General features: G+C 47.3%; 1 protein-coding gene across 1 annotated transcript in view; it reads right to left on the bottom strand.

The window, feature by feature from the left end:
* Positions 1 to 16,722, bottom strand: part of LOC146203680 (extracellular matrix organizing protein FRAS1-like) — an 84,172-nt gene that overhangs the window by 44,921 nt on the left and 22,529 nt on the right. The window contains exons 4-5 of the mRNA XM_084588855.1: positions 2,880 to 2,923; positions 2,323 to 2,413 (exon numbers count right to left, since the gene is read on the bottom strand). Of these exons, the coding sequence (XP_084444981.1) occupies positions 2,323 to 2,413; positions 2,880 to 2,923 (135 nt within the window). The remainder of the gene's footprint in view (positions 1 to 2,322; positions 2,414 to 2,879; positions 2,924 to 16,722) is intronic.

Below are 16,722 nucleotides of genomic sequence, written 5' to 3'. Positions count from 1 at the left end.
GGTGTTCTTTAACGTGCACTGACATCGAACAGAGCGCCTTGCAAACTATGGGCAAATTGCAAATTGGTGTATAGGAAATGAAAAGCGCAGTATATTTCACACTTCTCGCAGGACACTTTAACCGCGTCGTAAGGGAAAGCAAGGAGACGAGATTGAAAGAGAGAAATAGGTACCGTATACAGTGGAGAGCTACGGAGTAATTTCCACCACCCGGGGACTTTTGCGTGCGCTCACTGAAATTGCTGTGGCCTCGATGCTAAACCGCCAAGCAAGCCATGCCAAGCAGTGTTTTCGCGCGTCTTAATCGGTTTAAGCGAAGTTAAACCCCGGCTCATTTGAGGGTCAAATTCTAAAGTTAAAGCTCAGCTACTTTGGTCATCTGATGAGAAGAGAGGAGTCGCTGGAGAAAGATTTGATGTTGGGAAAGGTTGAGGGTCGCCGGAGAAGGGGTACGCAGCGAACGCGATGGTTAGATGGCATCCTCGAGGCACTGCAGATGAAGTTATGTGATGTTAGGAAGATAGAGACCGGAAAGCGTGGCGTGACATGGTCCATAGGGTCACGAAGAGTCGGACACGACAGAACGACTGAACTGAACTGAAACCCAGGCTAACTTTTTAACAACCATGTGTTTGAACGTAATTGGAGATATAGAGCAGGCCGTTAATAATGGCTACATCCTTTTTTCTTTTTTTTTTTTTTTTTCTAAAATTCGAAAACGCAACTGCACTCGACGCTGTGGCTCAACGGATTTCGTCACCACGCGCCCTCTTCGAAAAGCACTCCGACGTGCCGCGAAGCAAAGTCATTGCGTGAGGCACCTGTAAAGTGGCCTCTCTCATCTGTGGGCTGGTGTAGAGATTGTAAATATTGCATATATAGTCTAACAATAAACTTTATCTGGGCTGGATCAGCAAGCAGTGGCGATCACTGCAGTGTGCAGCCCTGACACACGGCAGGTCACGCGACAGATGAGTTAGAGCTTAGCGCTACCGCTTACCGCTGCCATCTGCCGCTTCGCAGAGTGCGTCTTTTTTTTTTTTTTTTCAAAAAGGGCGCGCAGTGAATAAATTCGTAGAGCCACAGAAGCAAGGGAAATTGCATTTCCGAAATGTTAGAAAGTGATACGGCTATGGCTAACCGCCGGCTGTAAACATCCATTACATTCAAACGCCTAAGTGCAAAAGGTAAAAAAGTAAGCTTTTGGAGTTTAGTAAGTAAACCAACTAGTTAGCATGATCCATCTATAATTTTTTTTTTTTTATGTTAACCAACAATGATATCGCAAAGTCGATGAAACCGTCTCGCTACCTCGGAAAGCTTTTTTTTTTTTTTTTTTTTTTTTTTAAAGAATTCTGGTTCACCTTCGTCGAAACACCCAGTATAGTTTCATGCGCTTCTCGTGAGTAGTTTGCGAGGTAATTGTGACGAAGGAAGTCGATGCTCGGAGCTGTTTCTTTTCCCTATTCTTGACCGAAATTATGACGAAGGGAGCTAGAAACCTGCAGCAACTACATCTTGAGATTCCTTGTTGGGAGATAAGTGAAGTGACAGAAAAACAAAGCTAATCCCTTTTGTTTTTGTCCCCGCACTGAGCAGACCTACAATTTGTAACGGGTTTCAGCGTGTATCGACTGCAAGCATATATTTCACGAGCGTCGCGATTCTTAAAAGAAAGTCCTTCTTAGGTGCTTAGCTGATAGTTTTTTTTTTTTTTTTTTTTCCGGTGTTACCCATTTTGAATACAGCTGGCTGCAAAGAGAAGCTTGGGAGAATTTAATTAGGTCGCTTTCAGTGATCCTAGTACGCGATAGGTACTAGCCCAACGACAAAGAAGTGCTCTCAGAGTTGAAAGCATCTGCCTTGTGCAATACGCCAGATTAACAAACAAGAAAGCAATCTTGCGGGGCAAGTATACATTTGAGTGCGTATTTGAGAGCATGGGGCATAGCAAACATGCCCATAGGACTCCGTGAGTTCGAAAGATATGCTCTGTGGCCCTGCATAAACTTCGTATCATGTGTTTTGAACCTTTTATTAGTGGTTGTGCATAAATTGTGCATAGCGAGCTATGTCTTCCTGAACGCAGACGCTTGTAAAGTTAAAAGAGATCAAAGAGTGTGCTGACTTCTTATAGGTACACGCACAAAACTTCTGACACGGAAAGCGAAGCTTATAGATACATGCAATGAAGCAAGAGCCATAAACACATCTCGGGAAAGAAAATTAACTGAAAAACATTGAGAGCGGGTTCACGTATGATGCTGTTTATCAAGAGTGGATGCGACCAATTTTTGCATGTCTTTTCGATGCAATACCTACCGGTAACTTTTTCCAGTGCTTCAGTATCCACGGCATTGTCCTGTACCAAGCTGTCTGAAAGGACTGCTTTTCTTGCCACCGCTTGGTCCCTCTGCAAACCGTGAAACTGAGCATATAGCTAGCGTATAGAGAGAGCAAAAACTCCATACTCGTGAACGAAAAAAAGTTGAGAAAAAGGACGCTTCCTAAGGAAGGCGGTTAAAGTTGTTCCGTAACCTACAATTATAAAAAAGAAACTAAAATGAAAGCGGTAACTGCCAAGGCTTCAGTGTTTTGCATCGCACACTCCCCCTTTCTATAGGAGGTAGCCATTGAGCACTGAGTCGAGTGGCTGAAAGATACACGCCGTATCTCAAGTTGGTGCTGCTGAATACCTGGCCGCTTGCTACAACGCTACGTGCGCCCTCTTGTGTAAGCTCGCATGCATTAACCATGAAGCTGTCAGGTGCCGAGCCGTTGCAGGAAAGCCCCTCGGGGACCGCGAGCGACGACGCTGTGACAACGTTCTCAAGAGCTATGCAGACGATTCGTGTGAAGCTTACTTTCAGTATACGTACCGTAGGGCCAAAAGTCGCTGCGCCGTGAACCCGTGGACTCTCTTCTGCAAAGCCGAAGAAAAAAAAAAGGATATAAAAGTCACAGAGGCGACATGCTGGGCGCAACCAGCATGAAATGTCATCCCTTCCATAACACTCCTATCACCCTCTCTCTCTCTCTCTTGCGTGTTGATTTGATTTCGTTTACTTGAGTACCAGCACTCCGTGCACGTTGCCCTCCAAGCTGAGTATGCCCACGCTTTCGCCTTACTAGCTGGGTGCGAATGCATAGATGCCTTCCGGCCTGCCTGAAGGAGGTATAGGACGTGATCTCGTTGCTCTTCGGGCCTGCGTGCGACTCCCAATGGCGCCGCAAATGGTTTCTTCGAGGACTGACAAAAGACCGAGCTGCCGGCGGAATTTCTCTGGGATGCCTACAACCGGAACTTAGAATCACGGCGCTACACTGACGGGCAGCAACGCACACACACACACAAAAAAGGAAACATTCAGTGGGGAAACCGTACAGGCGGTATCCACGCTGGATCAGCGGTGCCGGTGATCGTTTGCTGAGCATGAGTTTGTGCGTTTGATATCAGCCGTTGCGGCTGCGTTTTACAAGAGGTTTAATACAAAAAAAAAAAAAAAAAAGAGTCCCATGTACTGAGATTCGTGTAAAGCTCGAATAATCTAAAAGGTCGCGGAAAAGCGAAAGACATGGCGACGCACGTTTCGAGGACTTCAGTAATACTCGGCCAAGGAAATTATTCGTCAGCCTCGACTGGTTCCCCACTTCTGTGTACATTTTAATTTGGACGGTCAAGCTCCACCGAAATACGAGGAAATCAGCGGGTGCCACCGAGGAATGCGAAGCGCCATTCTCGTCACGTCATGCCACCCAGTCGGCCCTCGTGAAGCCGTCGTGCGCAGCAACTTCGCACACAATTTCTTTAGTGTGGCACGCCTGCCCCGGCTACTTTTCCGAAGATGTTGGTTACTGCCTGGCAGGTTTCCAGAGAGCTTTTTTCTATTTTTTTTTTCATTGACACGAAACAAAAAATTCGGAGGGAGAGGGGGGGGGGGGGGGGGGAGGTGTTTTTTTATAACAATGTGGCACGGACAATTTTCGTTAAGATTTTACGGCTAAGTCACACTTGCGACTTCCTCAACACAATCATATACACTGAGAGTGCCAGTTCGACAATTACACAAGCCTTTGCCTTGCGATCAACGGCCTGTCGCATGAGACGTTTCTAACGGCGTTGCAGTTTGACGTCCCCTTTTTGGCTGTCAGGGTTCAGGTAAACAGCACAATCCTCATGGTTCGTGCTAACACACACACACACACACACACACACACACACACACACACACACACACACACACACACACACACACACACACACACACACACACACACACACACACACACACACACACACACACATTTGCGAGACGGGTATAGCATGTTTTCAACGGTCCTCTTCAGTGATAGCAATGCAGCGTTTATATTAAAGCCACCGAGATCGCGGGATATTCGATAGAGCCCCGGACAAAGCCTCATAGTGTCAGTGTTGCGGGAAACATGGTATCTGCATGAATATGTCTTCCTACCTGTTATGATGTCATTCATCCCGACAGATGCGAAAGCGCTAATAATGTCTTAGTCAAGAGTTCAGTTTCGGTACCCACTTCGTGGACACTCTCCTGTAGAGAACAGAGACGCGCTTACAGTTTCCAGCTTACCGGTTGCTTATGGCTCATCATCATCATCAGCCTGACTATACCCACTGCAGAGCGAATTCCTCTCCCATATTTCTCCAATCAACCCGGTTCTGCGCTAACTACATCCACTTCACTCCTGCGAACTTCTTAACCTCATCCGCCCATGTAATTATCTGCCGCCCCCTGCTACGCTTTCCTTCCCTTGGAATCCAGTTTGTTACCCTCAGCGACCATTGGTTATCCTCTCTTCGCACTACATGTCCTGCCCATGTCCATTTCTTCTTCTTAATTTCCACTAGAATGTCGGTAACTTGAGTTATTTCTCTGACCCACTCTGCACGCTTTCTATCTCTTAATGTTACCCCTACCATTTCTCGTTCCGTAGCCCTCTGAGTTGTCCTCAACTTAAGTAGAACTCTCTCTTTTTCTAAATATTGTGTGCTATTTTTGCTGCCAAAGTAAACGGCTGGGTGCCTGTGGCCTTGTCAAGCTGCCCAAGAGGCAGCTTTTAAAACTGTAGGCATCCTGCCACCATGTACTTTGTGGTGGTGAAAAAAAAATAAAGTTATTAAAGTTATTAAAGTGATTAGCCTCCACGTTTCAGCCCCCCATAGGTGAGTACAGGTAAGATGCAACTGTTGTATACTTTCCTCTTGAGCGATACCGGTAAGCTGCTAGTCACAATCCTGTGGCTACTCTCCTCAATCTGTTGTCTTAGGTTTCAAATGGTATACACGTATATTCCTCTACCGTATATTCGCCATCCTGTGCCACACAGCCTTCTAGTGAAATGGTAGTGTTGTGTATGTGGCCACTTTTAGAAAACACTCGTTAACTCCCCCATGGCCTGTAGGGAACTGTCTAATGGAACAGATTCATCGTTACTATATATATATATATATATATATATATATATATATATATATATATATATATATATATATATATATATATATATATAGCACCCCACCGCGGTGGTACGAACCTCGACTGCGGCGACCGTGCTGCGTTGCAGGAGAAGCGCAACAGCGTCCGCGTGCTGTGCGATGTCAGTGTACGTTAAAGATGCCCGTGTGGTGGAAACTATTCCGTATATGCCTCCCGTAACTTCCTTCTCTCTGCTTTCAGTCCCACCTACCTCTCATCCGCTACGGCGCGGTTTAAGTGTCCACTGAGAACTGTGACAGATACTGTGCCCCTTTTCTCCTGCAAACCAATTAACAATTTACATAAAAAGTTTTGCCTCATTCTTGGTCTTTTGTTATGTTTCTCTCTCTCTACTGAAATAAAGTTTTCACCACCGCACCCTTCACTAGTCTATTCTACTTCGCCAGTCTTACTCGCTAATATCACGAGCAATTTGCGGACACTTTGCACCGGTGTGCGTGCATTTATTTAGTGTCATGTCAAACATAATCGCTTCGTGCAGTGTAGACAAGAGCTACAAGTTTTGCTTCCGCTTTTGACGTGCTCTCAAGTTTAAATATCTGCTCTTGGGCGGCATTCATTTTGCTTTCTATCATTTTTTTCCTTGGCCTCTCTGTTGATTCAAAGCTTGCGCGTATACCTTAGCTGATAATGGCCTATAGCTGTCCGCCTAACGCTCTCACTTTATATTTCTGCGTGGCCTTTGCCTGTCTTACAGTATACTTTCGGTCTTACGTTGCAGCCGCCAGTCAAAATGCACCTGGTTGCAGACGAATTGCATTGCAACAGTTCTGTGCTCTACTATTTAAGTGCGTGAAAAATCTATGAGAATAATGAGAATGAGATGGGAAGCTCTGTGTGGTTACAGTGACACTGAGCGCTGGCATCCTGATGCGGACGAGAAATTATCCACAAAACGATGGACAAAACGAGAAATTATCCACAAACTAAAATCCGACCACGAACTATGCCTTCATATCTGCCCCATCACCTTCTTGATTACTTCTGCCTTCCTTTCAAATCTCGCAGTACCTTTCGAGTCTCGACGCTTCCTTCGGGCTCTTGCGCGAGGTGCACTACATGCGCGCACTTCGGAACACCCACCACGCTTGCACCTCCCAATTCATTTCTTCCCCGGAAGAGCACAACACATATGACAAAGTAGCATCCGCAGGCTCCTTAAAATTCAGACTGCAGGGGAGTTGATCGGGTTCACGGGTTTAGCGCGCGCGCATGCACCACGGAGCAGATAGCTTGTTGCGTGCGCGCGTGAAGATGGGCGTCACCGCGAGTGTGCGTAGAGAAAAAGGGCCCTGCAAAGCGGCAATGGAGACGGCTTTCAATCGGCCTTTGAACGAACGGCGTACGGACCCCAAAGGGGCGCCCCCCATGCACGTCGTCGACGTGACTGGACGGCTAAGTAGTGACCGGGCTCGGATTGTGCGGCAGCGCGTATTGGCGCAGCGGGAATCAGAATGCGCGACAAGGCCTCCAGATCGACAGGTAAGTCGTAGGGTTCACAAGCGTCGCGGACACACCTCATTCGCTCCTCACGGAGAGAGACGAAAGCGAAAGGTAGTGGAGAAAGTCCTTACTTCCTGTCTGTCGCAGGTGTGTATACGGTTGCGTTGTGTACACGCGCGCCTCCGAAATACCTGGGTCAGTCGCGGGAACGTATCGTCTGAACGTCGGGCCTATTATATATATATATATATATATATATATATATATATATATATATATATATATATATATATATATATATATATATATATATATATATGCTCGTTTTAACGATCTTAAGCGTTCTCAGTAGAACGTTTGAAAGATTTACACGGACCACATTCCCGCTCTAGTACTGCTGCTAAGTTGCCTGTGACACGAAACTTTACGAGCGCCCTGACAGTCACCTCGCTGGTCCAGAACTCGCTTCCCCAGAGTCTACCAACAGATTTCCCCCCTGAAGTGTAAGTGTTCACAAGTGACGCTCTACTGAGCCTCTTGCGAGCTAAGCTTAATTTTGTGTGTCAGTGAAGAGCTATTTGTCTAGCTACGAGGTACGGTCGTGGACCACAATTAGGTGTTCCAGCTCTTCTGTCGCACCGCATAACGAAAATATAAGCACCCTGCACTCGCAAGGCGCCGCCACCTTAGAGGCGGCGTTCAGCGCCCCGCATGGTCGCTTCCTCGTCCCTAACGTGGAGGCTCCGTCCGCGTCTCCGCAGGGATGTCGCCTGCTAGAGGTGTGCCGCTGATTGTAGAGGCGGGATTTGTATCTGTTAATGGGGTTGTGAAATTATTTCAAGGCGCAAATATCAGAAAAAGAACGAAGCTTTTTGAAGCAGGCCATCTACACGAGGTGAATGAGGTAATTTCGTGTGATAAGGTCCACGTAACAGCCCGGTGCGTTGCGCAGACAAGCATCAGTGCGCCATCGAAAACCGTCACATTAAAGGTATCTGCTGGCTTCTAGCATGCTGACTGTTTCGCTGCTAGCATTATGCAATGTAACCACCGACTCGGATTACCGAAGTGTGATAGACAGGAACGGCAACAAAAAAAGGAGAACTTGCACACGTTTCGGAACCCACTCGGTTCCTTCATCAGATGTAACTGCAAGCGAGTTATTTGTGGTGGTGGTAATGGTTTATTAAAAATAATCAAAGAGGAAGTAAAGGAATGTTGCCGGCCACTGCCAATTGGTATCTAATATCTTAAGCACCGAGCTGCGGATGGCGGAAAGAAAGGGGGCAGGATGCAGGATTGTTGCAGCTTACCTTTTTCTTTTTCTTTTTTATCCCGCGATTAGTCATACGGAGTCACCGAATGTAGCCCGTGCATGTAAGACGGAAGAGGGGGGAGGAGGGATCCTGGGTACAGTTTTATGTTTCCTTGCGCTTGCTATGATTCCAGCAAGGTCTCCTGTATGAGCGCGACTCTGTGTCCACCAAAATGTTTTTTGTTGTCGTTTTTTTTTTTTAAGCCGTTCTTGCGTTTGAATGTTTCGCAGTGTACGACCACCGCACTACGGTCTCTGCTCGTTTGTGTTGTCCGCCTTGTGCTGTTCCATGCTATGGGAGAATTTCGCCCTTTTGTAGGCTGAGGGGAAAATACTTGGGTCATAGGGCAGGTGCCCTTCGTAAGGTTTTGCATTTCCCACGAAATGGCTGCTGCATATCGTGAATCTCGCCGAAGGTGCCATCTTCGCTGCAGAGGTAAACATAAAAACAAACAAGCAGTATACTTTGCTACGCGCATGCAATGAACAATCCACGGCGCCTTTATCCAACGTCATGTATGTGCAGCATGCACGGCAGACGCGAAGAAACGTCGCATTAGCGCATTTCAAGACCTCAACAAGTGCCTACTTCTGCAGCATGATGTCCGTAAAAAAAAAAAAAAAAAAAATGGTGCTTAAACTTACTTTTCTCGACCGACAAGGCGAATACAACGCTGCCGTCATTCCGTCTCTCAATGCCGCGTTGGGAAGCCGCAATATTTTGTAATATTTTGTGTAAGAGAGGATAACCGATGGTCGCTGAGGGTAACAAACTGGAATCCAAGGGAAGGAAAGCGTAGCAGGGGCGGCAGAAAGTTAGGTGAGCGGATGAGATTAAGAAGTTCGCAGGGGTCAGGTGGATGCAGCTAGCACAGAACCGGGTTAAGTGGAGAAATATGGGAGAGGCCTTCGCCCTGCAATGGGTATAATCAGGCTGATGATGATTAATATTTTGTTCCATCAGGCGAATTGATGTATTTCTGCAGCCTACAAGACAGCAGTGTGTGCAGCTGTTTTTATGCGGCAATTGTGATCGAGAAAGTGGAGCAGAGGTCATTCGTGACAACGCGCACAGCACGGCACAGCATTGCGGGCGCCGCCGTCTGCTCTAGCCTTCATGTTAGGGACGCGCTCGTCGCCACGAGTGGCGCGCATATCGCTCCCGAGTTAGGGTGCCTCGATGTCAGAACGGCGGCACAGCATCGAGGCACCTTATCCGGAGTTCAGGGTGCCTAAAAAGGTCTGCTGGCTGCACGCGATTAGGGGCAATAGTTTGCATAAGCGTCAAAAACCAGTTATTTTCGCTATAGGTAACGCGCCAGAAGCTCTAGACCACCGAAGCAGGCTCCATTCTGCTCTGTCATTGACTGTACACGCATTCACAGTCTTTCTTTCCCCTTTCTTTACCTAACTGTCGAGGACATTGCGATTTACTTACTGAGCGCAACTCAGATGAGTGCTGATGCGAGTTCAGATGAGTGCGCAGATGAGTGTCATACTTGCCTACAACACTAAACACTAACACACTGCACGCACGTAACGAATTTGATAAGATAACGTTTTTAAGCTTGCACCTCTCATCTCGGTTCACCGATGCAACCGGACAGAACAAACGCATGGCTGGTACGGAACAGGAGTGCTTGATAAGTAGCCGACCTAACAAGCGCGACAAGGAAAAGGCGAGTTCGCAGGCGCAGAAAAATCGATTCGACAGGTCGTCACTATCGTCAGCGAGCGGCCGCAGGATTCCAAAACGATGACAAAGTTCCAACAGACGAAAATGGGGAGATACGCAGCGCTTCTCTCTGGAGAGGGAATGAGGAGCGCCCGAGCGGCATCCGTAACGACTGGACTGGACCTTTATCGTGACGAATGGCGTCCTTGAGTAATTCAGGCTACAGATATACAGGCGCGGAAATGCTCTGACCCCCCGTCTACAGAGGCACTTTTATTTAATTTTTTTTTGTTACTGGGACGCCATTCTAGACAAGCCGGTTTCAGTTGAACAGGTGATTACAGGGTGGAGTGACAAAGTGGGAGGCATTCAGTGTTCTCAACCCGCTCTCTCTCTCTCTCTCTCTCACACACACACACACACACACACACACACACACACACACACACACACACACACACACACACACACACACACACACACACACACACACACACACACACACACACACACACACACACACACACACACACACACACACACACACACACACACACACACACACACACACACACACACACACACACACATATGCTTTGACCCAGTGGCGTCGCGAGGGGGGTGCGGGGGGTGCAGTCCGCACCGGGTGCAGCGCTCAGTGGGGTGCAGCTGGCCAGTGAGAGGGAGGAAGGTGCGGGGGGCGAAATTGCAGTGGAATATCACTTGAACGAACGTCACTTAAACGAAGTATTCAGTTGTACGAACTTTATTGAATCCCCCCACCGAAGCTCCATTGAACGCTATGCAAACGCCCTTCATTTTAACGAAATTAGTTATTGCTCTTTTGAGTTTTACGAACATTTTCCGCGACGTCATTCTGCGTTTCTCACGTCATATTGAGCACTTCAACAAGCGAGTTTTTTGTGGCACATTTTTAAGTTGAGAACCACTTTTCATTACAGCGTGAAGAAAAGTGGCCGTCATTTAGTTTTAAACTGAATTGGCTTGTAGCCAGCCGAATCCATAGCTGGCTTTCCACGCTTAATTGCCTCGACAGTCATAGCCAGTCATAGAGAGAGCATCAGCTCTACTAAGCTTCTAACTTCAAGAAAGGTGTACGTATGCATGTTGGTTAACCATAATCTGCTGAAGCAGTCATCTGCTTGGAGAAAATGAAGGCCTTTGCTGCCCAGCAGACCGTTGAGCCGGACGAGGTTCATTCACACAGTGATTTAGTTCAAGAACACGGCAGGCCTAATTTCGAAAGGAATGCAAGAGGTTACTGCATTCTTTGCTTGCAAATGAGCGCCGTCACAAATGGGTTGAAATATGACTTGGACATCTGATGTTTCTTGAAGCTAATAGAATCAATCTTGCACGCACTTATTTCATTTCAGCGAACTTGATTTTAACATTTTCATGAGGTCCCTTGAAGTTCGTTCAATTGAAGTTTCACTGTATTGTGTAAAGAGGCACAAATGCGCGCATTGGTGCCGCTCAGACACAGACTGACAAGTGTGAACTTCTCAGAAGGAATTATTCTGTTGCGAGGAGTGCTTGAAAACACATGCCTTAGTTTATGCTGCTATTGTTGTTGCGACTGAAGGAAGAAGGAAAAGAAAATGCACGGCCTGCTGCTGGCTCTGTAACTGAGCCACCTCCGCTGCCTCGTGCGGACAGGAGAAAATATACAAGAAAGAGAAAGAAAAGGGGCAGGAAGACGCGCCAGAGACTCCACGCCATTCTAACGTTGGACCGGGCCTGCGCACGTGCGTGTACCACGCTGGAAACGCCAGCCTGAACTCGATACCCATCGGAAACCCCATGCGCGGGAGCCTGTTAGCCGACTCCCGTCGGCGGCCGCCGCGCCGCCGCATCGCCTCTTTTTGTATATGTGCAGTTTACTCTCCTTTCTCAAGCGAGGACCACTGGCAGATCTCTCCGGCAGCCTTATGCCTTTTGTCTTGTTCATTTACCTCCTATGCCTTTCTCGCTCCTCGGCCCAGTCACACATCCACCCCCACACTTCCAAAACGCCGAATGGCACGGAATGCGTGTTGCTCAGTGGGATGGCAAGTATGATCACGACGCGCTGACTGGAAAAATATATAATGAGGCGGCGGGCACCTTTAGCAAGGCCAGGTGCTTTAGAAAGGGAGTTGAGAGTGAATGTATCCAAGGGTGCTAAGTGGTGCATTATGCGGTTCTTATACCCCAGTCACACGGGCAAGTTTAGTGACACTTTCACGAAGTGCACTTACATAGGAAGAGTGACACTTTCGGTGCTCGCTGTCACACGGCAAAATCAAGTGTCATTTTGAAATGACGGCAGTGCCGATGCGGATGCTGCAGCCCTATGTGGAAATTAATTAGTGTTCACAAAAATACCTTAAAATTCAATTTTATTGCAAGCACAATTACCTTAAGCTAACAGTTTATTTGTGCATTTCAGTACATGGTTTTCACAAAAAAAAAAAAAAAAAGCATCGCGATGTCGCACGCGCTTTTCGCCAACATGCATGGTTACTGCTGTTTACAAGCAAAACCGACCTCGTTTATTATATATAGTTGCGCTACTAACTGCGGTTATCGCGAACGTAGCTTTGCGACTTTGATTTGCATCGTTAACCGGTAGCGCCTACGTATGGAACGGACACTGGTGTTCGAGCGCGAAAAGTGCACGAGTTGTATGATTCAGAGTAGCGTGCATTTTTCACACGAAATCATGTCCGACGGCGCTTCTATGCAGCTTAAGATGTCCAGCGGCGCAGCACCACGCATGACAGCATCGTCACGTCTTCACAGCGTTTGCTTGGCGTGTAATTGTACACAGCGTCGAAAAATGTCCAGTTTCCGCAGCATCACGAAAGTAGGCGAGAAGTTCGCAGCGTTCACAGCACCGGATGCTACGAGCTTTCCGCTGTAATGCCGCCCGTGAACGGCAGAGCGCGCGGGGCAAGTAGCGCTTGGCCGTGCGCTCCTCCGTAGTCGTCGCTAGGCCTATAGTTTGGCATCGAAGTATCAGTGGGCGGCGCTTTCGTATGGCCAGCTTAATAGGATATATGGCTCACTTGTGGCACTGCCTTGAGAGAAATGAGAATAATGAGAGAAATGTGCAATTGAAATCGACGACTCCTTAGGAGCGTACGTAGCTAGCGTGTACTTACATACGTGTACTACAAGGGTGAGCTGCGCCGCGCCGCCGGGGACGATGGCTATGAAGTAGTGAGCAGAAATTTGCTTGTATCGCAGCGATTACTCCTGCTAGCGACTCGGTACGGGTCAACGATCCCCAAGAAGGAATAATTTCTGACATTGATTTACTCCAGGGATTATTATTTACGGAAAAAACGAATTCTCGCACACTTTTCTGACGCCGGTGACAGCGGGGCCGGATGCACCGTAAAGGTGCTGGCTTGGAGCTGGCGGCTTGTGGGAGCAAAAGCGGTGCTATCTTCGGCCGGCGCTTGAGCGAAATGCTGCCGTGTCAAGTGACGACATTCTAGAGATTGGGTTACAAATAACTCCAACTTGTTTGATGCAGCTTGAGATACCGCATACCATCGAGGTGCAGCAGCAGACGAACGCCTTCGCCTTAGCGCAAGCACTTAGAGCGAGGGTAGCTATTCAAGTGTACGCATTGTTTTTAGTTGGTGACAGCTTAAATCCCTTGCCTATTAATAGAAACGCTCATAAAATTACGATAAACATTTCAAAACATTGTAATTCTCAAAAAATGTATGAGTAATATGAAGTGCCCTGTTGTCGAGACTACACACTCGCCTGCCGGACAAAGTGTAGTGAGTTCCCCAAACTCACTTTGCGCTGAGTGTGTTCGGCAGCGAGTGTCATTAAAGTTCATCGTGTGACACGATGCGAATGACACTAAAGGCGAGTGCACTCGTTGAAAGTGACACTAAACTTGCTCGTCTGACCGGGGTATAAGCTTTTTTTTTCTCTGAAAAGAGTGAAGTCATGATTAAAATGAAAACGCAACTGAAACCGTATAAAAACAAACAAACAAACAAAAAAGCCTTGCGATGACCTCCGTCTCCCAGCTACAAAATGTAGTTTCGCGCTTAATATTTTCTGTTGCAATGGCATCAATGTGCGTTGGTTACTTTGCAATCTGGATGCGGAAGTTAACTTGCACCTTTTGGAGGAAAGAAGAGGAGAAAAGTTAAATGTAGAGAATGCAAAGTACAAGGCTTTCACCTGTGCATGTGGCATGTGAAAGGCTCTGCTTGAGACCTAACTACAATGCGTGCTTTCACGCATTGTAGTGACTCGCACCCGGTGCCACGCCGCGCCTCAGCACCGGGTGCGAGTGATCCTACTAGCGACGCCACTGAAGCGAGCGAGCGAGCGAGCGAGCGCGTGCGTGCGTGCGTGCGTGCGTGCGTGCGTGCGTGCGTGCGTGCGTGCGTGCGTGTGCGTGTGCGTGTGTGTGTGTGTGTGCGTGTGTGTGTGTGTGTGTGTGTGTGTGTGTGTGTGTGTGTGTGTGTGTGTGTGTGTGTGTGTGTGTGTGTGTGTGTGTGTGTGTGTCCAATAGCGTAGGTAAACATCTTTATTATAGAGTGAGTGACCACGAGAAAGTATCTAGAGCATGCTTACACAAACTATTGGCCAGGTTAAAAGTAAGATTAAACAATAATTAAATTAAGGGTAATATGCAGCAATATTTCAGGCAATGACGGGCGCCTTCAGCCCTCAGTACGCAGCGGTCGCGCTTTCGCTAAGGCTGGCACCTGACCCGAGATCACGAGACATTACTAAGAGGAGCATCGTCACACGGCCCGGTGCACTGAGTGTATACAGTCGGAATATGCGAATATGCGCATCACAACACAATCTGTGATGCAGTATCAACAGCTCTTACTTTCGTACCATGCAGAAAGCCCAGTTCAGGTTCGAGCTACAATTTATACACGTCGCTGCAACTTTATGCCTTGTACACTGCAGAGAGATAGTAAGAGCTTACGGGCACGGCGCAAGTAAGTTTATATATACCTACGTTACTTTATATACACCTATATACGTTACTTCATATGTATGACTAGTCATGCCTCGTTAATAAGGACATTTTGGCTCCCGAAACAAAACTGTTCATGGAGCGAGTCGTCTGTAATAACGAATCGAATCGAGTAAAAAAAAAAAAAAAGTATATTTTAAAAATCCCGCTTTGACTAAGGTTAGCTTTTCTGGGTTGGGGTGACCAGTGAAGTTGGAATTAGCGAATTTCTGGACCTATATGTTATCCCGGGCGCTTCGTCAGGCAACTTTTGTTTGCCCTTTTGTCGCCTCCTTGGCAACTCGGTGTTGTTGAAAAATAAATCTGAAACTTGAGACCATTATGACTGAAATATTGCAGTGCAGCTTAACGGGGGGGGGGGGGGGGGGGGGGGGGGGGCGTCTAGTGGTACATATATGACAGCTTAATGGCGTATCATTGATAGATAGATTAACTTCTACGACAACCGCTTATAGCTATGCATGACATCAGCACTAAGTCGGATGAAAGCGATTGGTTTGCTGCAGAACGAGTTTTCTTCACAGTAACTCATTAAATGCGGAAAGTTCTAAGGTGCATTGGCTCAGAAACATCGCACTGTAACGCAAAACACTTCACAAAAAAGTGGCCAGTTAAATTATTTGCACTTTTTGATTGCCGTCACTCAACTGGCTGGCACTTAAACCGCCGAAAATGAACGATGTGAGTGTGACAGTAGAGGTTTTGCTGTCATCATGTGTCCATCTTAACTGGACAAAAATACACGGGCTCCATGCAATGGGCTCTGTACATTTCCCCATTTTCCAGACAGCGAGTTTACATACTAACGGCGTGCAAATAAATTGAAAACCTTTGGTCGACCCACGATCTCAACCATCAATTCTGTGGCAGTTCTATCAAATTCCGCCCAACAGCCTGCTACCCTACCCAAACCCCTCGCTCACCCCAACCATCACAACCTGTACAAAAGCCTCTTATCACATGAATCCACTGCCTTCCCAAATTGTAATCTGCCCCACCGCGGTGGCGCAGGGGTTAAATGTCCGACTACTCAGGCATTTCTAACCCGACCGCCGGCGGTTACATTTCGATGGAGGCGAAATCGTCCGTGTGTTGTGCAATGCCAGTGCGCGTTAAAGTTTCTCAGCTGGCCGAAATTACTCCGTAGCCCTCTACTAAGGCTTCTCTTTTTCTCTTTCCACTTTCACTCCTACCTCCCTTCTTTCCATTACGGCGCGGTTCAGGTGTCCACAGAAACAAGTGTGACAGATACTACGCCTTTCCCTTTCTGTGAATCAATTATCATTATCATTAAATTGTATTCTGACCTGTATTATATTCTGAATTGTATTCTAAATTGTATTCTATATTTCAGACCCGAATTTCGTCTAGACCCCTTCGCCGACGCGTCAATATGATGCTCGCCTAAAGACCTATATAGCGCTCTCGGTACATTCATTCTTGAAACTGCCTTTAATGGGCGCGCCCTTCCCCTTTTGTCGAGGGATTAATACATTTAGTTCAAAGCGAACATTCTCCATCCGTGTTAATGGTGCCGTCGCAGATTACTTCCTGCCGCGGGAGTCGCGGAGGTATACCTGCTATAGCCCCAACTCTAATACTGCGTTCATATCTCTAAGGGCCAAATTTTTTAAGGCTCCTTACGTCAGCGAGGATGCCTTAGCAGTGGGGCGCCCTCCAACGATGGATTTTTAAATACGCCTGAGTATGCGCTCATTCTTCAGAG

This window comes from Amblyomma maculatum, chromosome 1, assembly GCF_055883805.1.
Source record: "Amblyomma maculatum isolate TAMU_Amacu chromosome 1, ASM5588380v1, whole genome shotgun sequence".
NCBI classification, from domain to species: domain Eukaryota; kingdom Metazoa; phylum Arthropoda; class Arachnida; order Ixodida; family Ixodidae; genus Amblyomma; species Amblyomma maculatum.
This window is presented reverse-complemented; position numbering and strand designations above follow the sequence as displayed.